Below are 25,687 nucleotides of genomic sequence, written 5' to 3' on the forward strand. Positions count from 1 at the left end.
AAAATATTGGCAGATTTAAACCAATTGATTCCAAATAAACAAACAACAATAGCTTACTTAAAACCAGCAGCTTAACATTGGATTCGGAAATATTTCATAGAATCGTAGAATTGTAGAGTTGGAAGGAAACCCAAGGGTCATTTACTCCAAAACAAGGGTGGACAAACAACAAGGATGCCTGTTTCAGAGTTCAGCTATAGCCAAAGTTATGTGAATGAGCCATTTGCTACAAACTTTCCTAAACTCATTTGTCAAAGAAAGAAAGAAAGAAAAAAAAAAACACCATGAAAATCTCAGCGGGATTCCAGCCAGATATTTCTGAAACATTACAGCAGCAAGGAACTTTTATTCTAAAGTTGTTGAGCATTTTCCCAAATTAGAGACTAGGAGCTCTGCTGCATACTGAGGCAGCTGTAAAACTTCCACAAGGCTAGTGTCCCAGGGCACAGCAGCAGCAGCAGCTTCCAGAGTTTTCAATTTCTATGCTAGTGACTTTTTTTTAAAAAAAAAAAAACCCCATAAACTCTACATCCTTTGAAACAATAACATTTTATCAGTGGAAAAATGTGAATAAATCTCCTCCCTGATGATAAATCAGTAAAATAGATTTGGAAACTTCTAGATTGCAAAGTGCTCACATAGCTTATCTAACTGCCAAACATTTTCTCCACAGAGTCTTTCAAAAATATTCGAACATGCGAAAGGGTTTCAATGTAATATGTTTACACATTCTCTCACCATTGGAGAAAGCACTTCCCCATAGTATCTGCGGTTATCAACATTAATCAGTGACACTTGCTTGACACATGATTGACCCATTTTAATGTAATTTTAAATATGCTAGCTTTATAGTGTCACTCCCATAAAAAGATTTTCCCAAGATTTGATGCAAAAAGAGAGAGCACAAGGCATTATTTTAGCATGCACACAGGGTGCGAGCAATGCTTTCTCAGAAACATTTTAAAACATACATTGCATGTCTGGTGCTGTTCAGGTTTTCATAAACTGATTTTCTCCTCTCTTGGTGTAAGAAAATAAACTCTTACGCTCCAAAATAGTGGAATTATGTACCCAAAGGAAAAAAAGATCTTATCTCCTCTTACGAATAGTACAATGGAATCTGAGGGTCATAAAAACATAATTTAAATACTTTGCCTGGTGCAATGGTTCAGCCCTACTTGTGTAACTGCAGCAGCCACTACTGGGTTTGAGGGAGAGGGAACTGTAAACAGTGGTTATATAGACCTGCAACTCAGAGTAACGGTTCACAGCTACCCCACAGCCTATGACAGCTTATGCTATAATAAACTTTTTCGTCTTTAAGGTGCTACATGACTCTTTGTAGTTGTTTTCCGCATCAGATTAGCAAGGCTATGGCTCTGAATCTTTTCAGAAACCCTTTGGCTCATGAGGAGAAACTCTGTTTTGCTCCTGTCCCCTGCCAAAACATTCTCCTTACCTAAGCATTTGGGAATTTTACCCTCCCACCACCTCACAGGTTCTACAGGGAATTTCTTAACGTTATGATTCTAGGGTTGCTTCCAGATGACATATTCACTGATTTGTTTGCTTGGAGGTTAGATGACGCTGGTTATTTATTGAACATGAACTGCAATATTTCCGTGGGGAGGTTATATTAGTTTTAATTGCATAATCTGAATTTGCCATTATGTGGCTGAATCCTGCCTGAAAACAGCTACAGTCTGGAAGCACCCTAGAAGCAAAACACAAGGACACTATAAAGTTACCTTCTTAAGAAAAAGGGTCTTCCTAAACGTCTGAATTTCCATTAAAAATTACAGGAGAGTAGCTGAATATTTAAAATGTCACCATGAATAAACAGAAGGGAAATGGACTCTAAAATGTTGGTGATATGCCTTGATTGAACTAAACCTTACCCAAGACATAGTCACTTTATTTTATAAAAAGCTATATGCAAGACTGACTTATGGTTCTGCAGCTAGTAGATTCTTCCATCTTGAGTCTACTTATTTTTGAACCAATTCAGGCAATAATCTAATTAAAATGTTGGGCAATACACTCACTTTCTAATAATAAAAGCTATTGGAGATAATTTAAATGCTTCTATAAATGTCAGCCTTGTTATATCATTAATTTCATATAACTTACCATATCTTTGGGTTTCCCCCCAATTAGGTGATTAGAGTGCTTACATATTTTGTTTGCTGCAATGAAGAATAAAAGTAAAATTGACTAGGTACAGCCAAAAAAAAAAAAAAATCTGTAGGAAAAATTGCTTCAGCAATTAAAACACAGAAGCCAGCAGTAGAACTGCCAGAGAAGTAATGTAATCTTAATGCTGAAAGAGTGAAAAACCATTAAGGAAAACAAGCAGAAATTAAAAGCTGAAAGAAATTAAAATGCAACTGGTAGCTGATCCTCCTCTTCTTTTTACTTCGTTTTACTGCAGCAACCCAGTCAGATGGGCGGTGTACAAATTATTATTATTATTATTATTATTATTACATAGCAGGCTGTCATGTATCTAAGTATCCAACCTCTGCTGAAAAGCCTTCATGGAAGAAGAGCTTACCACTTCTTGTGGGAGTCTGTTCCACTGCTGAACAGCTCTTACTGTCAAAAAGTTCTTCCTGATGTTTAGTTAGAATCTCTTTTCTTGTATCTTTAATCCATTGGTTTAGGTCCATCAAGTACCACCTCTAATGACCTGTGGCCCTCAGACATCTCTTCAGATCTTTGTATAATTAGTGTGAAGGTCTCAAAATAGTTTTCAAGCACATTCAACTGAAAGTTTGTAGAAACACTTCCCACGATTCAAGCCCCGAGAAGCCAGGGTTCCAGCTTGCAGGAAGGGTTCTAAATATGTTCAATGGAACACATTTAAAACCCTCTTTAGACCTTCACACCAATTGCATGAAGGTGTGAAGAGCAGCCTAGGGACATTGACAGCAGAGATTGTATGTGTATGAGTTCCACCCCATTTAACCTTCTGCATGTTCAGGACGCGGGTGGCGCTGTGGGTAAAACCTCAGCGCCTAGGACTTGCCGATCGCATGGTCGGCAGTTTGAATCCCCGCGGCGGGGTGCGCTCCCGCCGTTCGGTCCCAGCGCATGCCAACCTAGCAGTTCGAAAGCACCCCCGGGTGCAAGTAGATAAATAGGGACCGCTTACCAGCGGGAAGGTAAACGGCATTCCGTGTGCTGGCATGCCAGATGCAGCTTGTCACGCTGGCCACGTGACCCGGAAGTGAGATGAGTGAGATGAGCGTACAACCCTAGAGTCTGGCAAGACTGGCCCGTACGGGCAGGGGTACCTTTACCTTTATGTTCAGGAAACACAGTTATTATATCAACAGTAGCAGCAGTGCTCTTAATTCTTTGGTGTTCACAATTCCCCAAAAGGTTGAACTGTGTCAAACAACTGACAGGGATTATTATTATTATTATTATTATTATTATTATTATTAAAAGATTTAGGTACCTTTATGAGTTAAGAAACTTTGATTGGGCTAGTAGTACTGATATGCACCACCCAATTAGACGATAATGAAGAGAAGGCAGCTAAGCTGTGATCAAAGAAATGATCAAAGAAACAGCATGACAATACTACAAAATATCACATACTAGGACTTTTCATTTGGGATCATTTGACTTCAGTTTATCTGAGAGACAGAGCTATTTGTACAGTGTAAGATGAAGGGATAGACTTAACCACATCAAATAGGGATTACATAACTATGAGCTCTGTATCAACCTAATGTACTAAAGCTTTGTGGCTAGATATACATGATATATATAGTATTCTCACATTCCATTCCTTTGAACAGATGTTCTTTGGGGAATTATAGTTGGGTAGCCAGATGTACCCAACCCCCCCTCCCCAAATCCATGAAGTACCCCTCCACAAACCTTCTGACTTTTCCTTTCAGAAAATCCAGTTCACTTTGCAGCTTCCTTTGTTTACCGCATGCACAAAACTAGGCATTGGGTAGTATTCAGCCAAGTCTTATTCAGAGTAGATCCACTAAAATGACTATGACTAAGTTAGGTACATTAATTTCAATGGGTCTACTCTGAGTAAGGGAACGCGGGTGGCGCTGTGGGTTAAAGCCTCAGCGCCTAGGGCTTGCCGATCGAAAGGTCGGCGGTTCGAATCCCCGCGGCGGGGTGCGCTCCCGCTGCTCGGTCCCAGCGCCTGCCAACCTAGCAGTTCGAAAGCACCCCCGGGTGCAAGTAGATAAATAGGTACCGCTTACCAGCGGGAAGGTAAACGGCGTTCTGTGTGCTGCGCTGGCTCGCCAGATGCAGCTTTGTCACGCTGGCCACGTGACCCGGAAGTGTCTCCGGACAGCGCTGGCCCCCGGCCTCTTGAGTGAGATGGGCGCACAAACCCCAGAGTCTGTCAAGACTGGCCCGTTCGGGCAGGGGTACCTTTACCTTTACCTTTACTCTGAGTAAAACAAGTTACACTACAGGTACATTTAGCAGCCTCACAGGAGGTTGAGGAGAGGCTGAACGGAGACCCAGGTTCTATTCCTGTCATCTCCAGTTAAATTAAAAGGATTTGGTAACAAGTGATGTGAAAGACCATTGCTCCAGATGCAGAAGATCTACTGCCAGTTAGAGTAGATAATATTAGACTAGACAGACAAATAGTCTGATCTACTCTAAGGCAGCTTCCTATGCTCCTGTGCAAGCAAACTAGGCCACATGAAGTTCCCAAAACCAAGCGTCAGACGCTTTACCCAAAAACTACATGTAACTTGCACACAGTTGCAATGGGAATGTGATTTGGAGTGAGGCCACTAATTAAACCCTTTTCACAATTGGTAGGGAAAATAAGATGACTAAGGGACAATTCATCACTATTATCCCAGTCAGTCTGAACAGAAAGCAAACAAAGTTTCTAATTAAAGGTACAATAGACCTGAAAAGCCTCAAAAACATTTTGCTGGCCCACAATGCATTTTTAAGTGAAAAGTTTCACTGCAACCAGGCTGGAAAATAGATAGTAGGACAACTTAAAAACCAAACATTAGAATGCAGTGAGTTGGCAAGAAGCCTTCTAAAATCTCTGTCCCAATTGATATCTGTCCTGGATTTGAATTGATTTGAATTGATGTGCTCTAGCTTTAAGATGTTTCTATATTTATAATTGCTGGTTTTTAAAACTGTTTTTTATACACTTGTTTTTAACTGTTTTTTATATTTGCAATTGTTTATATGTCATTATATTGTAAATTGCTTGAGATGCCTCATGGGAAGTGATTCATAAATGAAATAAATAATAGTCTGGATTCCCTGTAAAAAGTGAGTAAATGAGGAATAGAAATTGCAAGCTAAATGGTTTCTGTGAGACCAAGCTTTTTTCTGTGTTATAGTCTGAATTCGAGGGTTTTCCAGTACTACCAGTGATAATCTAACTATGTGTATGACAATGCCATTCCACCCTCCACATACTTCCTGTGATGCCAAATCCTGGATTTCTGCCATGCTGCAGTTTGAAAAATGTGCCGCTTGGTATATATCTCTCCACATAAACTGCAACTCCATCCCTGAGAGTGAACCCAAGTTGGCAGAAGATCATGTTCTGCACTTAAGCAAAATATATTCTTTACTATCCATTTTCCATTGTTCCAGCCAAGAATGTTAGGAAGCCCTCTTTTCCCCTCCAGTTCCCTTGCTCCTTACATACAACTTTAATTCTTTCCTTCCTTTCTGTTTTACTCGAGAAGATCATATCTCATCTTACTCCTGTGATGGCTGCTCCCCAAATTCTGTTTTCCCTTATCCCCCTATCAATTTTCCTCCAATAGTTACTCTTAAGCCCCATAATCTTTTAATTTATGTCTTCTCCACTGGTTAGGCTGATTTACAGTTAAATGCTCTTTACTGTTTGCAGTCACTGCAATCCTTGAGTTTCATAGTCAACTTGTATTATAACTTACATCAAAACAGCTATAAAAGACACAAATTGCTTCCTTATATCTAGTTTGTTTTGATCAGATTCCCCAGCACCAACACACACACACACACACACACACACACACACACACACACACACAAGCTGTGACACATGAAGTATATTCTTGGGTTAGGTTTTCTTCAAGCTTTTTTCCACTGGGCTCCAATGAACACCAACAGATTTAATTTTAAGTACATGTTAGACACATGAACACGAGAGAATTTTAACCATGCCTGTCCTTAACATATATCATAGATTCTTGTCTATGAAGAAGAAGAAGAAGAGTTTGGATCTGATATCCCGCTTTATCACTACCCGAAGGAGTCTCAAAGCGGCTAACATTCTCCTTTCCCTTCCTCCCCCACAACAAACACTCTGTGAGGTGAATGGGGCTGAGAGACTTCAGAGAAGTGCGACTAGCCCAAGGTCACCCAGCAGCTGCATGTGGAGGAGCGGAGACGCGAACCCGGTTCCCCAGATTACGAGTCTATCGCTCTTAACCACTACACCACACTGGCGCTCATGCCATAGTAAGGTCTTTAAGGTGCTGTAAGATTCTTTGTTTTGTTGCTGCTGCAACAACAGACTAACTTTGCCACCCTTTTGGAAAGTCTAACTTATCTAAATAAAAGGTAAGAATGTTTTGTCCTCTCAGCTGGAGGATTAGTATGAACAAAAATGACAAAATGTCTTTTCCCATCCACAATCAGGGCTTCGGTTTAGATCCTAAGTTAATTTAAGGAACTTATGCTCTTCCCCTCTGCAGTCATCTTTCCTCCCTGAAAATACTATTTGAAGAGTTTGGAGCCATCCTGAAAAGAGATGGCGCCAGGTTTGAGGAGGCCCTGGGGAAATTGGCTTTGTGCAGCTGCAAAAAATACCATTCTGGTGAGGGGTCAGGGAAATTTAGATTATGGCAGTGTCTGCAGCCACTTTGCTTGCCACTCTTGTAGCTTGTCCCTTTGTCTCCACCTTCAACTGCCCCCCTCCCAAAAAACCCCACTTACCAGACCACGTGGAGATAGTCACTCCCAGCACTCAGCAGAGAAGTATTGAATAAAACAACTAAGGCAGCTGACACCATCTTTCAATAAATGGGAATGCCTCTGATCCCCAGCAAGGGGCCTGCAGGTAGTGTAGCAATGCTGGTAGTGGTTGCAGGTGCTTCAGCCAGTGCTTCTCTTCAGCATGACAAGGCAATTCTTTCAAAGTGTGTGACATCACCAACTCCACTGCTCTTCAAGCAAACCCAGTGGCAATTTGCTGCATCATGGTGGATGCTGATGCCATGCTTGCTCGTGAATGATATGGGCTGTGGTGAAGGGGCTGCACCACTTAATTTTGGGTAGTCTTCCCCTCCCTGAGTAGATCCCTGTATGTCATCCATGGAGGGGTGCCTTTGGCTGCTAGGGTGGAGAAAAGGGAATTGGACACCTTCACTTGCATGAACTCCCTTGAGTTATTTAGTAGTGTCACAGTATTTGAGGTCCCACTAGGTCAGGCATAGGCAAACTCGGCCCTCCAGATGTTTTGGGACTACAATTCCCATCATCCCTAGCTAACAGGACCAGTAGTCAGGGATGATGGGAACTGTTGTCTCAAAACATCTGGAGGGCCGAGTTAGCCTGTGCCTGCACTAGGTAAATAACTTTAATAATAATGATTAAGCATATTTTTTAATGAATGGTCATTTAAGGTTAATCTGGCTGTGAAATCTAGCAGATAATTGACAAACATGGGCTATTATCATTCTTTTGCTTTCAGTAACTTTATACAACCCTGTGAGCTTCTTCTGAGGATCTGAGATTTATATCATTTTTATGAAGAAGCTGGCTCTCTGTTCCTGACTGGTCAACTTAATTTCTAATACAGATAAAGGCTCACATCAGTGTCCAAATTGATGACAGTCTGAAAACTGTAAGGCAATGCTGCAAGTAAAATCATGGCATAAAATTGCTGAGTCAATGCCAGCGTTCCACCGGCTTCAAAATTGCTATAAAAATGAAACTCTTGAGGCCAAAAACTGTCATGATGTGTTGCTTTAAATAGATCAAAATGGAAGCTGTTAAGAATACCAATCCAAAAATAATACTATAGCAGGCTCATGGAGACCTTGGTACTAAGAACCACTATTTATTTATCTATGCATACTACCCACCCTGTAAACAGCTTGAAAAGAAACAAAGGCAATATCCAATTTAACAAGCACACAAATGAAAAAAGACAGATTTGTAACAGTTGGGCATTATGTTGTCAAGAATAAAATAAAAATTGGGATCAGTCATTGATTATTTATCCCAGTATCCTAGGTGTAGCCTGATACCTTAAACAGCTAGCAGAGACCAATTCTGTCTGCAGTTTCCAGATTCAATTCATTGATTAGGTATCAATGAATCTGTCCCTTTCAGTTTCTCAGTTTTTCAATCTTAAGTTCAGCTCTCCACATTTCATATCAGTTTTCTACTTGTTTTTTTTTAAAGTCTTCATAACAAACCACCAGCATTTTATTATATTTCTCATAATAAATACATGCTTGTCTGCAATATTGTCTATTATCTAAATATTTGCAAAGCAATCTTCCCTAATATAATGCATATTTGTATGATGTTTTACCCTAGTATATGCATTTTTGTACCCTGGAGAGTTGCATTGCAAAATTCAAAGAAGTGTGAATTTCAAAGAATGGTTGTGTTTTGGTTTGTGTATTATTTTGGAAACTGCAAATTAGGTAGAATTGCCTTTAAATGTGAACGTAATTTATCCTGCATCCCTATTGGCATTGCTTCCAAACAACCTCTTTATTGAGCATTCATCCTCAATGATATAGAGTGATAGACGGTTTCAGAAGAGTTGTGCTTAAGGAAGCAGAGAGGCTTCAGCAAGCAGGGAGCTGGAACTCTAAAGCTAGCATAGTGGTCCTGATACAAGTGAAAGTGTCTTTTCAGAAAGAAGACCTTATTGTGGCTGAGCTTTCGTCACTGAGTGCTGAACCTGAGAAAAGACTTCACTAGAGAAACCAACCCTGCTCTGTGAGTGCCGGCTTGCATAGATAGAAGAGGAATTAATGCCGTTCTTTTAAACAGAGGGTTAACTAGATGATGACTTACATATTCCTTAGTAGCTATGAAAAGTTTAAATAAGGCATAATTTGCAACTGATGTTGGAAACGATTTCTTCCATACACTGTGGAGCTGTGAAAAGGTAAAGTAATACTGTGCAAAGCTTACTAAAAATATTGAAACTGTGATTGGTTATTCATTGCCTTTGAAATCTATAGTAATACTTCTGGGTAGTATGAAATATTAGAACAATGCGTTTTAGTAGGGAATTTATTAATAGCTGCAAGAATGTTACTAGCTGCAAAATGACATATACCCACTATTCCTACAATAAAACATTGTATATTACAATGAAGTCTAAATTAACATAAATGATAGGATTGAGGGAAGGGAAACAGAACAAAGAACACTTTCAAAAATCTTGTTCCCCTTTTACAACATTTATGAAATAAAATATTCAACTGACACCCTCTCTGGATTCCACTCTAGCTGCCCCCCCTCTCCCCAGGAAGGAAGAGGGGAAGTGGGAAACCTGCTTCCCCATCTGGAGCAGCCATATCCTGAGAAAGGGGGGGGGTATCTGTTTCCTCCAGCCCCTGTTTCCCAGTCTAACTTCCCAATGTCATCATCCTGTCCTCCCACATCTTTCTCAGCCTGCCATCCCATCCCTGAGACTGGTGGCACCTCGGGACTCATGATACATGTAATCAATTTAAAAGTAAGATATAACACCTGAAGTTTTAAAATTTAAGTCTGTAGCAACATCTTACAACTATATATTTTCATGTGATCTTTAAAGTAATCAAATATTTATTAATCCTTATTATTTTGGTATTTTGTTGAAGCTCTGACTAGATCTAGACACATGAAAGAAGCGATTCAGTTAAAAATGCTGTAAAGTTCATACAGGGAAATCCCTTTGGCAAAAAATGGGACTACACAGTGCCATCTGGTGTCACAGCATTATAACGCATATAAAGCGTTTTATCTTCAAGAATGTAGCTGAGTCTTAGGTCTCAGTTATGGGTCTCTCACACCGACACTATAGTAACCACGCTACTACAGAAAGAGGAGTAATTAAGGAATTGTTTATTTTAAAGGTATATGGTGGCAGCAGGAGTTTCCTGGGAGGGTTAACTTAGAGATATATAAACTCCCTCCCCACCCAGCAGTTCATCTACACTGTATAGGCAAGGCACAATTTTAATGAGGTTCATAGAATCACAGAATCTACTTTTAAGAGTGATGGCAGATATATGAAGGGCTACTGGATTGTGGGTAAATGTTTTCCATAGTTACTAAAACACAGCATCTATTCCTGTATTTTTCACCGGCAGAGTTAGGAGGTGAGATTTAGATTAGGGAAATGACTCCCTTGCCCAGTACCAATGAGGTGATCAAAACTGTTCCAACATGTGCCTGTTTTAAAGTAAATAAAATAAAATGGATTTCCTGCATCATGTCTGGTTTCAATACTCTAAAGGAGGAGGAATCGCTATTATAGTTTAAGTCTCAGGATGTACGCTCTTTAGGCCATTCACTTACATGCTCAGTGATACAAAAATAGCTTTAATTAGTAGAGGTATAATTGTTCAAGCCAATCCCCTCTGTTGGAACGGTTAAGTCTTATCATTACTAAGGAGGATGACCTGAATTTTTCAGGTTCATTTAAAATGTAATATGTTAACAATGCTACTCCTATTATGGACATTGGAAAGGTAATTAAACACTAAAATGGCTACTAACGCGATTAAGCAGAAAATGCAGTTAGGCTATTACTAAACCTATTAGAGCTGCTGCACACACAGCCGTGCTCAGTAATAAATCACATCTGATTTTGGGAGGGAGAAGTACTGTGTAAGCAGCTGGCTTCTCACAGAAAAGAAATATATATATATATATAGTTACAGAGACCATCTCAGTAATGACTGCTGCAAAGGACCAAGTGAATGGATGAAAGTCCCAGCCCACCAAGATTGTGGTGACCAATTATAAGCTCACTGTTATACATAAAAGCACAGCATTAGAAATAAAGCAATAAAAAGCAGCAGATAAAAAAACAACACAAAAGAAGCCAAAAAGAGAGAACACTCAGTGGGACACAGTCATTTTCATTGCCCATGAAGAAGGCCAAGCACAACTTTCGAGGCAAACACTTCAAAAATTTGAGCATCAAAATTGTGAGCACCGACTGTACCCCAGGTGATATGGAAGAGGGCCTCTGGAACAGAGCTGAGTTATTGGGCAAGTCCATAGATCATAGAATTGCAGAGTTGGACGCAACCTTGAGGATCATCTAGTCCATCTTCCATATGGAGCCATCAGGGATTGAACCTGCAACCTTGGTGTTCTTAGCACTACACTCTAACCAACTGAGCCACATGGGACAAGGTGATTCCAAAGGTACTCTGGCCCCAAGCTGTTCAGGGCCTTATAATTCTAAATGGGCACCTTGAAGTAAGCCCAGAATATTTTTTTTGGAGTGGAGTTGGTAAAATACTGGAGTATTGTGTCCCATTCTCCCACTTCCCACATTATGAACCTATTAAAGTTTCCAGACTGTCTTAAGACAAACCCACAAAACTGTACATCTGTAGTAAGAAAAATAGTATATTAATTTTGATGTTGCAAAGTAATGGGAAGGAATTCATCATCACACAAAGGCATTTCTTCCATCAAAGCAAGCATTTTGGCTTGCCAGATGGAAGAGTCTCCCAGCTGTGTGTTCCAGGGGGTCTTCCCTGCACAGCCAATTGTGGGGGGCATGGGGAAAGAAAGGGGGAAAAGCCCAGTTGCACAAGCAGAAGTCCTTGCACAGCGCTTCAGCTGATGGGACTCATAGGTTGAATCCCACCCATGTTGCGCTTTTTAAAAATGGCAATGAGAGTGACAGAGGATACATTTCTTGTCAAAAGCAGCAGCTACTATAGTTTAAAAACATAATTTCAGAGATTCAAAACAATGTGCTTATTTAGTTTTTTAAACTGCATTTTTTAAAAAAACAACAACCCAATGATCTTTTTGTTACATTTCCCCAGTTGAAACTTCACACACACACAATTTCCACTATAATTTTGTGTCTTAATTAAGCTATATTTCTTACTGAAATGCCCCAATCAAAGCTTAAATCCATAATCAACCTTTATTTTATGTGTGAAGACCTGATGTACAATTTTCAAACTGCTTCTTATAAAACTATCCTAACATCTTCAGAAGAGTAACTCTTGAGCAAATGTCTTGAGATTCTATTGCAGGTAACAGGAGAACTGCACTCTTTGCCCACTGAACCTAACATGTGCAATTTGTTTTTGAGTATAGTGGAAATGACCCTGAATCATTTTTAGTACCTAGTGACATTACAAACCACAGTATCTCCCTTAGCTTTTCATATACCATATATGCTGGGAACTTGTTGCAGCAAACCTCACTCTTTGAGAACATGTGCAGCTGGATTTATAGAATACATAATTTGGGCTCCATATTCCAACCTCAACATGTGCAAACCTCAGGAATATGAGCTTCCCAGACTGTATGCTTAAATTAAAACTATGTTCACATTTGCACCTTGAAATGCAGTGAGGTCATTCCCCCCCCCACTGCATCTCCAAGCCACACAAAAGCCACAATCATATGACACCACAATGGAACCGTGGCTTCCATTTCTAAATCAGATGGAAGCTGGTTTGAGGAAAAGCACCTCTAAGAGGAGTATTTCTCTAAAAGCTACAGATACGAAGATGGATTGTGCCTAATGTCATGTGAAGTAAAAGGTAAAGGGACCCCTGACCATTAGGTCCAGTTGTGGCCGACTTTGGGGTTATGGCACTCATCTCGCTTTATTGGCCGAGGGAGCCGGCGTACAGCTTCCGTGTTCTGTGGCCAGCATGACTAAGCACACGAAAACACCGTTTACCTTCCCGCTGGAGCGGTACCCATTTATCTACTTGCACTTTGACGTGCTTTTGAACTGCTAGGTTGGCAGGAGCAGGGACCGAGCAACGGGAGCTCACCCCATCGCAGGGATTCGAACCGCAAACTTCTGATTGGCAAGTCCTAGTCTCTGTGGTTTAACCCACAGCGCAACCCGCGTCCCAATGTCATGTGAACCTGGCTTTAAAAAAGCCAGTGGTGGGAGCACGCTGGCACTGTAGTAAACAGCAATGTGAATGCTAGCACCAGAGGCCTCTGGTGGAAAGGGCCATAGCTTAGTCATAGTTGTAAAACATCATTTCAACCTATAAGATCTCAGGCTCAGTGTTTGGCATTTCCAGTTAAAGGATCTCAGACAGAGGGTGATGTGAAAGTCTTCTTCCTGGCACTTCTTGCATTGCTAGTCAAGGTAGATAGTGCTAGGGCTAGATGCTCCAAATAGTATGAGCTGGCATAAGGCAGCTACAAGTGTGCTCATTTGGACAGTATTCTGCACTTGTGGTATGGCGGAAGTAATCATATCACCTGAAAGAGCCACATAGCTGCAGCTTGTATTGTATGACTGCCGTAAAATGGGGCCTTGGTTTTTGGCAGCATCCATAGCCTGAATCTTTCCATATAATTGAAACAGTTAAGGAGTCAAGGCCAGCCCACATTTGACAGTGCTGTGTCTCTTGGTCCCTCCCCAGTATAATCAAGAGATGGGGTGAAAGAGGTGTTTATACAAAGTTATTAAAACATTTTGAATTAGGAGAAAATACTATTTGGTAGGTTCTGTAAACAGAATGAATCTCATAAATTACAGAGTTATGCAAAAGCAGTTTCACAGTAAGTAGCATTATAGGTTCTAAAATTAAATGCAAATACAACATATTCTGGGCTGGGGAGAGAATGCAAAGTTACAGGAGTTATTCTTTTTTAAAAAAATAAATGGGGCAGAACATGTTTAGAGCCTGCTTTAATGATCTCCTGATTTTTCTAAGACAGCTAAGTCTTGGCCTCTGTGGTGTGCCAGCTAATTTCATTACTGGAAATGGTAATTACTACATGCTGTTAGTATGAGTGCAGGAACATTAAATGTCTTTTCTTCAGTTATTTATAAATATAAGGTGTTTATTTCCCCCTATAAATCATTATCATTACTCCTTCTCCGCTAGTCCAATAATGCCTATTGTTGCAATATCTAAATCTGCTTTGAGAGCCCTTTTGGCTAAAGGTATGAATGCCTTTAGCATAAGGAATAAATGTCTTAAATAAATGTCTTAAATAAATGAAAATAAATAGTTTATTTGAAACTGAAATCTGACACACAAGGCAGACTCGATAAACACTATTTGTTTTGTGTTTTGTTTGTTTAGAGAGTATAACAAAGCCAGCAGAATTATACTTACAACACTGAATAGTGTTTTACTCTACAGACATATCATTTATTATCTGATGTACTTAGAAATTCCTCCTATATGTTCTTTCCCCTACAGTCCTTTAGACCCACTGAAGATTATCAGTTAAATCCTCAGTTGTAAGTTGATCTTATCTTGCACATCCTGATAGATGACTACAAAGACTGATTCTATCAGCCCCCTCTCTTTAAAAATACCAGACCGTAAAGAGCTTAGATGGTTTCCCTCCCCCCACCCCAATATAAGGCAAAAGAATTATTTTGAAGGTTGCATTGGAAACAGCAGCAGAAAAACATTTTGCATTTAAGTTGTATAGAGCATAATTTGTATGGAGTACAATTCATGCCCAAATCAAATTACCAACAGAAAAGGGCTAATAATCCTATATGCAATCTATATCAATTCATGGATAGTTTGTCACTGATTTCAATATATTTGGCAACTTATAATTCATTCTATTACATAACCGTAATATTCCGTACTTGTTTGCTTCCTCCTTCAATCTGACGACTAACTGTGACTAAAGGGCTGGTGATTATTACTGGAATATGAACTGAATGAAGGACAGCATGCAAATGTTTTAGATAAAATACACATGTACCAACTGACACAGAAGGTATAGCCAATCCCTCCTTCCTGTGCAACAGAACGCTGCCTAAGGACTCAGCTACACAGCTAAAAATAAAATGTTTTAAATGTGTTGAAAAGTGCAATATACAGTGGCACCTCTGGTTATGAACTTAATTTGTTCCCGAGGTCTGTTCTTAAGCTGAAACCATTCTTATCCTGAGGCACACTTTCACTAATGGGGCCTCCTGTTCGCATCCTGGGGCGAAGTTCACAACCAGGAGCAGCTACTTCCAGGTTAGCGCAGCTCGTAACCAGAAGCGTTCGTAACCAGAGGTACCACTGTACAAATATGACACTAGATGGCTATGCAAAATTCAATGTATTTTTCAAAATGCTTTTTTCCCCACAGCGTTTTTTTTTATATGTGTGTAGATTCCACCTAACTACATCAGGGATGGAAAAACATTGGCCCTCCAGATATTATTGTACTACTATTTGGAACAAACTTTTTGGGAAGCTGGGAAGTGTTCTGCAATTGCTTCCCTGTTCCAAGTGGTTAATGTGTTTTAAAATGTCCTCAAGCAGTCGTTGGCAATTTAAATTTGTATTTATTTTTTTCCTTTTTTCCTTTGTTGGGGGTGGGTGGGAGGGATGGATATTTGGTTGGGGATTAATTTTAGTATAATTGTTCTGTTTTTGTTTTCTGTAGTTTTATTGGTTGTGTATAGTTTGTGTTTTGTTTTTAAGGGGTGGGATCAGGGCTGCCTGGGAGTGGGGCCCCAGCCAACACGATGGCTGGGACAAGTTCCACAGGGGGGGAAGCACTGGGACATCCGATCTCGGTGATCATGGGCAGGAGGAGGAGTTACGCTAAGACCAGACCATGTCATTACCGAGGAGGCAGGTTTAGTCGTTGTTTGAAGACTATCCCTGCCTCCGGGTCTGGCCTTGACTGGATGGATACTGGAATCAACAGGGGAAACCCACATGACCTGAAGGCATTGCTGTGTAATGCCAGGTCAATGATGAATAAAACCACTGCCATCCACGACCTGATTGTGGATGGAGGATTTGACCTGGCATGTGTGACAGAGACCTGGTTGAATGAGGCAGATGGGCCTGTCCTTGCTGCCGCTTGCCCACCAGGTTTCTTTTATGCATAGCAACTCAGGCCATGTGGGCGGGGAGGGGGGGTTGCAGTGATTTTTAGGAAGTCATTAGTTTGCATCAGGCGTCCTACTGGGAAGACCCAGTTTTCTGAGTGCATGTTCTGAAAGTTGGGCAATAGGGGCAGTACAGGATTCCTTTTGGTGTACCGACCTCCCCGCTGCACCAAGGATTCCCTTTCCAAGCTGCTTCAGGTCGTGGCTGATGTTCTCCTGGAGACACCTAGTTTGGTTGTCCTAGGGGATTTTAACATCCATGCCGACACGACCTTACAAGGGGCTGCTCGGGACTTCATGGAATGCATGGCCTCCATGGGGCTGTCCCTGAATAAGTTGGGCCCAACTCATAGTCATGGACATGCCTTAGGCCTGGTATTCACCTCTAGGGACGTGGGTGATCTGACACTAAGTAAAAGGTCTGAGGGATCTATGACAAGGATATCTTGTTATATTTCATTTCATTTTAGTAAGTAATGCTTTGAAGACTGAGGAAATGGTGTCAGGGGAGGTGTTTGCACCTCTATGATGGGGGTGGGAGTAAACGCAGGTATACTATCTGCAAGTTTTCCACATGAAGATAAAAGCAGCACAGGGATGATTTATGCTGGGGAAGCAGCACAGGGGAAATGGTAAGGGTTAAATTGCCCCAGAGGGTCTTCTAATTATCTATAGAAAGGAAAATGCATGAGATTTTCACTAGCAGTTGGTGCAAATGCCAGCACCACTTCTCCACCAGAAGTGGAGGTGGCGGGGCACCCATTGGGGTGGCACCTCAGGGGCTTCTGCCTGAGGCAACTGCTTTACTTTGCTTCACGGGTGGGCCAGTGCTGACAGTAGCCATGACCAAAGAAGTAGAAATGAAGCCTATAAAATCAAGAAACCATATGCAAGCAAATGTAAACATGAGCTGTGTAAGTGCAATTGAGCTAACACAATATGTAATTAATAATCCTGAAAACTGAGTATTAGCAGTGGGATACTGAGAAATTGAAAATAGACCTTCCATGAAGGGAGAGAATAGCTCTTCTATTAAGTTTTCCTTTCCCCCCAGCATCTTTCTGAGCCCCTACAAAATCTTTTTCATTTCATTGTCTAAATGAAGGCCATGCCTTTTACGATTAGTAGTTTAATACAGGAAGAGATGTTAATCTTCGGCTGATTCTATTAATGTAATTTATGTAGCGGTTTTCTAATAATGTGATGTTAAGCAGAGCACACCAAACGTATTTATGTCTTTTCTAAGGATTTCCTTTGTGGTGGAAATGCAGAAGTATCTTGCATCCACAATCCATATTCATTCTCTCTCTGTGTGTGTACACACTGTGTGTCACACTCTCTACAGTATGTGACACACTGTTCTTTTTGTCTTCTATTATAAGTAATTTAAAATTTGCCAGATTGCCTACAGTTGGATGTCCAAAACTCCCACTAATTTCAGTGGGAGTTGAAATAACATTTCTTAGGGCTAGAATTTGACCTCATTATGGACAGAGATTTGGACGATTACAGCACAATTCAAGCCAAGTCCATCACTTAAATTTCTATCAACTCAATTTTTTGAAAATACAGATAAGAAGTGGGGTTGCAAACTTTAATGCATTAATCAGTGTAATTAATCAACTACAAGCTTTAATTTTAGTTCAAAATTGCTACTCCCACATCATGTTTGAGCTCCCTTCCCTGAACATCAAACTCGGTCAAACAGAAGACATTTTTTTTTCCCTTTTAGTTTTATCCAACGCTAGGAGACATTTCCCCCTACCTAATGTGAAAACTACAGTGGGTCAGCAAATCAATAGGCAGCACTTTAAATAGTATGTATATGAAAATACAAAAACGTTTTGAATATTCAGTCTTCAATCATATAAACACTTACTTTTCAGTTCCACCGAACCTGAGGCATGTCTGAATTCAGTTCTTCAGATGCCCAGTTGAAAAAGAATCTTAGGTACCACAGTTAAGAAAGGCTCCTATAATACCCTTGACAGCTACGGTCATCAGTCATAGTAGACTGGGCTACTTGAGCCAATGATCCAACTCAGTATAAGACAGTAGTAGATAGGTAGCCGTGTTGGTCTGCCATAGTCAAAATAAAAAAAATTCCTTCCAGTAGCACCTTAAAGACCAACTAAGTTAGTTCTTGGTGTATCTGAAGAAGTGTGCATGCACACGAAAGCTCATACCAAGAACTAACTTAGTTGGTCTTTAAGGTGCTACTGGAAGGAATTTTTTTTATTTCAGTATAAGACAGTTACATATATAATCAGCACTCATTTAAGAACTAACATCATGAGACAACAAGCTCTGAATCTTGATTATACAATCAACTCCATTGTTTACATACATGAACTAAGGACTGATTTCACATGGTATTATAATTGCACATGGTAATATGTTTGCATATTAGGTGATAGAGGCCCGATCGGTTCATTTTTGGACAATTCATTAAATTACTCATGCAAATTTGCCCAAATTAAACTTAGAAAAACCCCCTCCTTCACTGGCTCTTAGCAAAGGAATAATTCGCAAAGCAAGCAAGCAGAGCATTTCATTCACAGCGAGAATAAAAATGCCTCTTGAATCAGTATTAATCTTGTCTCTAAAGCGCTTCCCTACAGGGTGATTTTAAATAATGTCAACAGAAGCCTCTTACCTAATGCCATCTGAGTTCATAAGGGAATTGTTAGAGACAAGAAGTGAATACTGTAGATGAAAAGTTTTTCTTCCTCACTCTAATATTTCTCCATTCCACAGTTGCCATGACAATCACAAGAGAAAGGGAATTCTGTGTTTACATTCCATTGTAACTAAACTTTTTCCAGAGTAGGAGCAGCTTTCAGTCCTTCATAATAATAAACTTTGCCTTTTATTTTCAAAATTGTACTCCTGCCCCATGATTAGGTTCTTTCTTGCTTGAACTGCAAATAAATTCCACATCTACTATATAGGAATATTGCCCTGGGGAACTTGTCTCACCTCTGTTTTAAATTGGAAAACTATATTTCAGCATTCCAAATACACGTATTTACTTCCTTGACTTTTGGGATGCATTTCCCAAATTTTGCAAAGTAGTAGGTATGGTACAGAATCCAACTTGTTTCAAAACATAGAAACTAGGCAAGTACAAATGATTCTTGATGCTGACAACCCTGGAGCGTAATTATTAGAGTGTTACCAAAAGCAATTACATTGTTGCTAGGTTGAAAAGATAATTGATAGCATGACTAATAGAGAAACAGGTGATCCAATGCTAAAAACCAAAAAAGGCAAAACCAAAATTATCTCTTCCTCTAGATCTAGCAGAAACAATCTGATTCTTTTCACATAGCATAAGCTCTGTAATAATGTCCCAAATTACTGTCATGTATTATTCACACATACACTTTCATTCTGGTCTTTTCTCTTTAACTATTAAACAAAGAAACCAATTTCCCAGTATCCCGATTGAATCTATTTTCAGCAATGAACCATCACGATAAAAATTAGAAAATGAAACTCTACTAAAGCATATAAAATGGGAAGTTGTCTGTCCCGTCTAGTTATTTTTTAAAAATGCTGATTTGATGGCCATCTTCAGGTTCAACTCAAAGCCACAACGAAGAGTCTTAAAGGCAAACAAATTTATGATGGCATATTTTTTTTTGTAGATCAGACTACACTTTATCAGATATATCTAACGAAGTGGACTCTGTCCATGCAATTTATCCCATAATAAATTTGTTCGTCTTTCTCAATATGAACAGGAGTCTAGTGGCCCCTTAATGACCAACATGGTTACCTCTCTTGAAACTCAAACCCAGGGCACATATTTGCTGAGGCCGCTATCGGGAAGTGTGGAAGCTGTAGCCCTGTTCGTATATTGTGTAAGATCTTTCCAAACCTCTCAAAAGGCTTCTGGCTTAGTCCTACCAGACAAGAGTTTTGCACACCACACAAGCTTTTCCCGTATAGCTATACTCCAGACGTTATGCCACCATTTCCAGTGCCAGTTTCCTCTAATGTTTTCCACCTCTGAACCATGGTTGTATGTGCTGCCACTAATAAAAGAATTAATAACGTCTTCAATTTCATTTCCTCATTTCTACTATCAAATATAGCGCCAGTTGAGGTGTAGCTTGAACAGGTTCTCCAAGAATATTCCTCATTTCAATAAAAAAAATTGGACCATAATGCCTGTGCCTAAGGGTACTCCCACCACATATGAAAAGACGTTCCTATTTTCACATCCTCTTTCACAACTGGAAGATCGATTGGGGTTGATGCAGGGAAGTTCAACCAGTGTATAATGCCATCTGTAATTTATTTTTAATGCAAGCTCCCTTGTTTTGGCCAATATTGATATGTTTAACTATTTATCCTCCACAATATTCTCCTGCAAGTCTGTTTCCCATATACGCTCCATTATACATTCCATGTTTACTAAGCTCCTGACACAAATCTTTTGCTGTTGGGCCCAGGTTAAAAAACAACAGCAAAGTTTTCCACTTGTGTAAATTCACACGTTGCTTGGGTCTTAATCACAGGATCATGCAAAACTTTCCAAATATGGTATACCTTAACCCACTCTATATTCAGATCTTGGATTGCCAATTGTAACTGTTAACACATGATTGCTCTGTCATTAGGAGAGAAGTCCAGTAAGCGATAATAACCCTTGGGACATAACTTAAGGAGGGCTCTCTGTATTGATGAGTCGTTAGCAGAGTAATTGGAGAGTAGACAGGGATATCTTTTTCTGCCATTTCCCCAAATTGCAACAAACATACGGTGAAGGAGTTATCATTTTTATTTTTTTATTGTAATGTCGCCACTGACACTAGACCATAAATAAGTGGGACCCCAGTGTGGTTAGAATAAGTTTCCATCACACATACCAAATGCATACGAAACAGCTGAAATTAAGATAATGAGTTGGGAAACCCTCATTCCCCCACATTACCAACATTCTGAAATAAGCTGTATCTACCCAGTAAAATGACGTGGGTGGCGCTGTGGTCTAAACCACAGAGCCTAGGGCTTGCCGATCAGAAGGTCAGCGGTTCGAATCCCTGCAGCGGGGTGAGCTCCCGTTGCTTGGTCCCTGCTCCTGCCAACCTAGCAGTTCGAAAGCATGTCAAAGTGCAAGTAGATAAATTGGTACCACTCCGGCGGGAAGGTAAACGGCGTTTCCGTGCGCTGCTCTGGTTTGCCAGAAGCAACATAGTCATGCTGGCCACATGACCCGGAAGCTGTACGCCGGCTCCCTCGGCTAGTAAAGCGAGATGAGTGCCGCAACCCCAGAGTCGGCCACAACTGGACCTAATGGTCAGGGGTCCCTTTACCTTTACCCAATAAAGTATCTATTTTATTTTTTTCTGAAGTAGCAAAAATAGCCTTCTATCTATCTATCTATCTATCTATCTATCTATCTCTATCTATCCCTACCTACCTACCTACCTACCTACCATCTACACACACACAGACACACAGACACCTAAGGTACGGTAAACCTGCAACTTACATAGGGTATTTGTTTCCAGCCACTATTTGTGCCACTGGAATGCATGCAAGTTGGTTCCATCTCCGCCTGCTTTTGGCGCAGAAAGCAGCATGCATGTCAGCAGTTGTGCGCATGCTGGTTGTGTGTGAGTGGGGAGGTGCCTGTATAGTCAAAATGCATTGGGTGCAATGGCGGATGGGATTACCAAAGTCTTTTCCCCAGACACCCTCCCCCTTTCTTTCTTTCTTCTTTTTTTTGCCGATTCACAAAGCTGAATGTGCACAAGTTAAAAGTGCATAAATTTTAGGCTTACTGTACTTTTAAATCTTATCTTCCTATATCTCCTCAAAGTGCTCCAAAGATTCATTCCCTTCTATTTCAGTTCTGTCAACTAAAAGATGCTTAAAACAATTAGCAAAATAATTCAAAGTTTATTCACAACCAGCTGTACCGCTAGTAAGTGTGGCTTGTTCACAAAACCTTACTTTAATCTGAAGATTCACTTTAATTTAAAAGCATCCATATCACACAAAATCTGAATCACATTGCTTATTTCTCTCTGTCTAGAAAGTTGTATGCCATAGCACTAAAGTGAACTCCAAACATAGGCAGACAAAATTGCCCAGCTAACTTAATGACTAACATGAAGCCTGGGCTTAAAAAAAATGCTGTATAGTATATGCTATAACAATTCAGGTTAGTTGTATGTACAAGTGATGATTTTGTGCTAAAACAGAATTGTAAATGCAAATGTTCTAGCAAAGCGTATTATTTTATGTGTCGTTTTTCTTGGGCTACTACTGTATCTTTAGTTATTCACTTAATATTGTTGAGAAAATGAGGAATAAATCTGAATCATACCACTTTACATATTAAATGAACTCTTTTGGAGAAGTGCCCATGCTTAATCTGAATGCTTAGAATAATAGTGTAAGACCTAAATAAAAAAAATAGTTGGGCCACTTACTGGTCTGCCATCTTTTATTCTCTGACAACCACAAAGGGCAATTGCCTCCAAGTCCTTGTGGGAAATCTTCAGGTCTGCCTAATTAAGTCTAATGCCACAATTACCAATGATCACAACCTTTGTGCTCAAGCATTCATCACAGCTAAACTGCATTGTCACAAATGGCTCTCCCCAGGTTCTCTGTATTAAGTTTGCATTCAGGGGCATACACAACTGCTTATCAAAGCATGTTGGAAATGAGAGAAATAAAAGATGAAGTCCCATAAGTAATGAGCGTGTGTTGTTTCGCTGGATCAGAATGAAGTTTCAACTGGACTAGTATTATGTTTCCAACAATGCAGAGAGGATTGGTCAAACATAATAGCTAAGAATGTTTTGGATAAGCTGTAACAGCCTGGCTTTATCCCAATCTGCCACTGCTGGAGACTGAACACTGCCATCTTTGAACATTTCTCTTAAGATTAAATGACTCCCTTTAAAAAAATAAGCTACATGGTGACTTTGCACTATTGGACAACATTTCTGATCACACAAGGCAGGGCACTCAATTTTTCCTTATCCCCCCTCCCACCTATTACGGTTCCCCACGCCCCTGAAAAGTTGCTCCTGAGGGTTAGGGGGCTCCAGAATAGAATGAGCAATGGCACAGATGGCTGCAGCAGGCAGGAGCAAAAGTTTAGTGTCCCGCCTTATGAGAGCAGAAGCACTTTCCGCTAGTGAAGTTGGCTCCCAAACCCTGCTTGCCATGAAGCACTTGAAAATTTCTCAAGGTCTTTGCAAACCATTTAATATTTTTTCTGTTAGTTGTAGCAAGTGTTGTGGGCTGTGCTAGATACAGTGCGATTTTTAACCGCATTTTTACGGACATACTGCAGATCACAGGGTGAGAAAGCCTGAGCTAGGTCATTGCCACCACTGGATACATGCCAATGAGCATCATCTTTAAAGGTCATTATGCTAGTTGACTATAATAATACCCTGCACTGATGAAGCATGTGGTGTGGGAAGAACTTTTCTCTCTCTCTCTTGGATCAACTGACACTCCAGACTCTAGCCACCTTGGATTAACCTAGCACCTCAGACTATTTCTACAACACAATGTAAAAACATCCAAAAATATAATTTCATTCACGTCTCAAATTTAATTTAGAAGATGCAAGAGAAAAGCATATTAAATAAGATAATAATGTGCATAGTCAGTAAAATTTTGACTTAACACAACTCCTTAAACTCCTTCAAGGGTGAACTTCACAACTGGTTTTGTGATTATATATATATATATATATATATGGAAAATTTCTCTGTTGTTCATATTCTTGATCATATTACTTGTCCTTTTCTGTATCTTCCAACTCTATAGCATCCTTTTTCCTTTTTTTTTTATTAAAAAAAGGAGTTTGTTGGAACTTCACACAATATTCCAAATGTGAACATACTACAGATTTATATCATGGGTTGAATCCCAAGGTGCGTTCTGTGTATGGAAGTCTTCTTTTATTCACAGTAGATTTCATGTTAAGGTGCTGTGTGAGAAAAGTAAAAAAGTAAAAAGATTTTATTGAGCTTGTGTAAGAGCTTGTGTTTGTAGAACAATGCTAATGGATCTGCCCCCCCCCAATTTGTGTTGTTCTTTTGGATCCAATTACTGGATTTATCTGGCATAGCTGACATGCAGGGCGAAAGATGGGTAACCTGGTTGTCACATAATTGCAATATTCAGCTCAATGATCATGAACCAGCTAGAAAGGGCTAGAAAGGCAGATTAAACTCCATGATCAAAGGCAGAGTATTATTATACACATCAGTCCACTAAAGGCATACAAGTCTAGCCTGAATCTCTTGACGTTTCCTGTAAAATTATTTCAGTGGTTACAGTTAGAAAAGGTCTCCCACATTTTGTGTATGCAAGTGAACAAAGTCTTGTCACATCTTAAAAGCTAAGTAATTTATTATCGGATAAGTTTTTGTGGACTACAGTCCACTTCATCAGATGCAGGAAAGCTAATGCCATAATAAAGCTGTTAGCCTTTAAAGTGCCACAATACTCTGTTATTTTTGGTACAGCAGACTAAGACAGCTACACTACTGAAATATGTTTAAAAAGCCATTGTTTGCTTAAAGGATACCTTCATATTGAACCGTCTTTTAAAATCAGGATCCCTATTATTCTTAGTCTTTGCAAAATGTCAAAAGCTAATTCCTTACTTCAGTTTTGTACCATTCTGTGACATTTCACTCTCGTTGGATAAACTATAGTGTCAAAATGTAACAAGGTTGTGTCAAAATAAATCTTGCATGTCAAGCAACAATCAGAAAACAGGGTATAAGGAAGCTGATAAAAATACTCAGATGCAACTTCTACTGGTAGAATTTATTCAAATAATAACAGTGAAAAAGAATTATAGGGCAGTATATCTGCAGTACCGGTACACTATCAAATAATTACTGTGTTTGTTTAAAATTCATTCACACATACAGACTCATACTTTGATTGCCAAAATAAAGAAATAAAATATAATCACTTGATCCAGAATCTAAATAACTTCCACCCTGGGTTTTTTAAATAAATGAAACTGCTTATTTCCATGTATGCATTACATCAATTGATGAAAAGCCCTTGGGGAAAATTTCAGTGTCCAAATGGACATCTGAGCTGATTACCATACTCAAATTACTTCCACTGTTTTCTAGATGTGTATTTTACACCCAGTCTGGAATTCCCACCAGCGGTGATAACACCAGGATTATCGTGTACACATCATTAAGAGAGCTGCTAATGAGCTGTTGTATCCTGGCATTTGGATAATTCATGCAACAGTTTTGATACTAGTGAAAATTAACAGCTTTGTGCCGCTTGAAGTTGCTAATTGGTGTAATACTGTACAGTAGAGTCACATGGCTGATTCAGATGCACCACTTGCTAAATCACAGCATAGCAATTATGTGAATGAGCCTGGCCTTGCTCCCCTTGCCAGCTAGTGCACTTCCACCTTGTCCAGTGCAGCCACAAGATGTTCAGAAGCGTTTGCTTCCATTTTGAACCATGACTGATGTAGCTGGCTTAGTTTCACTAACCATAGTTAAGGTTATCCCGTTTGTCTGAGGTTTGGACGATACAACAAACTGCATTTATTAGACTGGGAAGTAAAAAATTTCAACTCCTCCTCCT

General features: G+C 39.8%; 1 protein-coding gene across 4 annotated transcripts in view; it reads right to left on the reverse strand.

Annotated features, from left to right (window-relative positions):
* Positions 1-25,687, reverse strand: part of KCNQ5 (potassium voltage-gated channel subfamily Q member 5) — a 264,075-nt gene that overhangs the window by 94,178 nt on the left and 144,210 nt on the right. Inside the window, exon 1 of one of the 4 annotated variants that reach the window (XM_082218292.1) lies at positions 18,726-18,811. The exons of 2 other annotated variants lie outside the window; for them this stretch is intronic. In XM_082218292.1, coding sequence (XP_082074418.1) covers positions 18,726-18,745 — 20 coding nt within the window. In that variant the 5' untranslated portion in view covers positions 18,746-18,811. Of the gene's footprint in view, positions 1-2,130; positions 2,184-18,725; positions 18,812-25,687 lie in introns of those variants that run through there. One more of the 4 variants, XM_082218294.1, reaches the window with a different exon arrangement.

Source organism: Podarcis vaucheri (genome assembly GCF_965113315.1).
Source record: "Podarcis vaucheri genome assembly, chromosome: 3".
Taxonomy (NCBI): Eukaryota; Metazoa; Chordata; class Lepidosauria; order Squamata; family Lacertidae; genus Podarcis; species Podarcis vaucheri.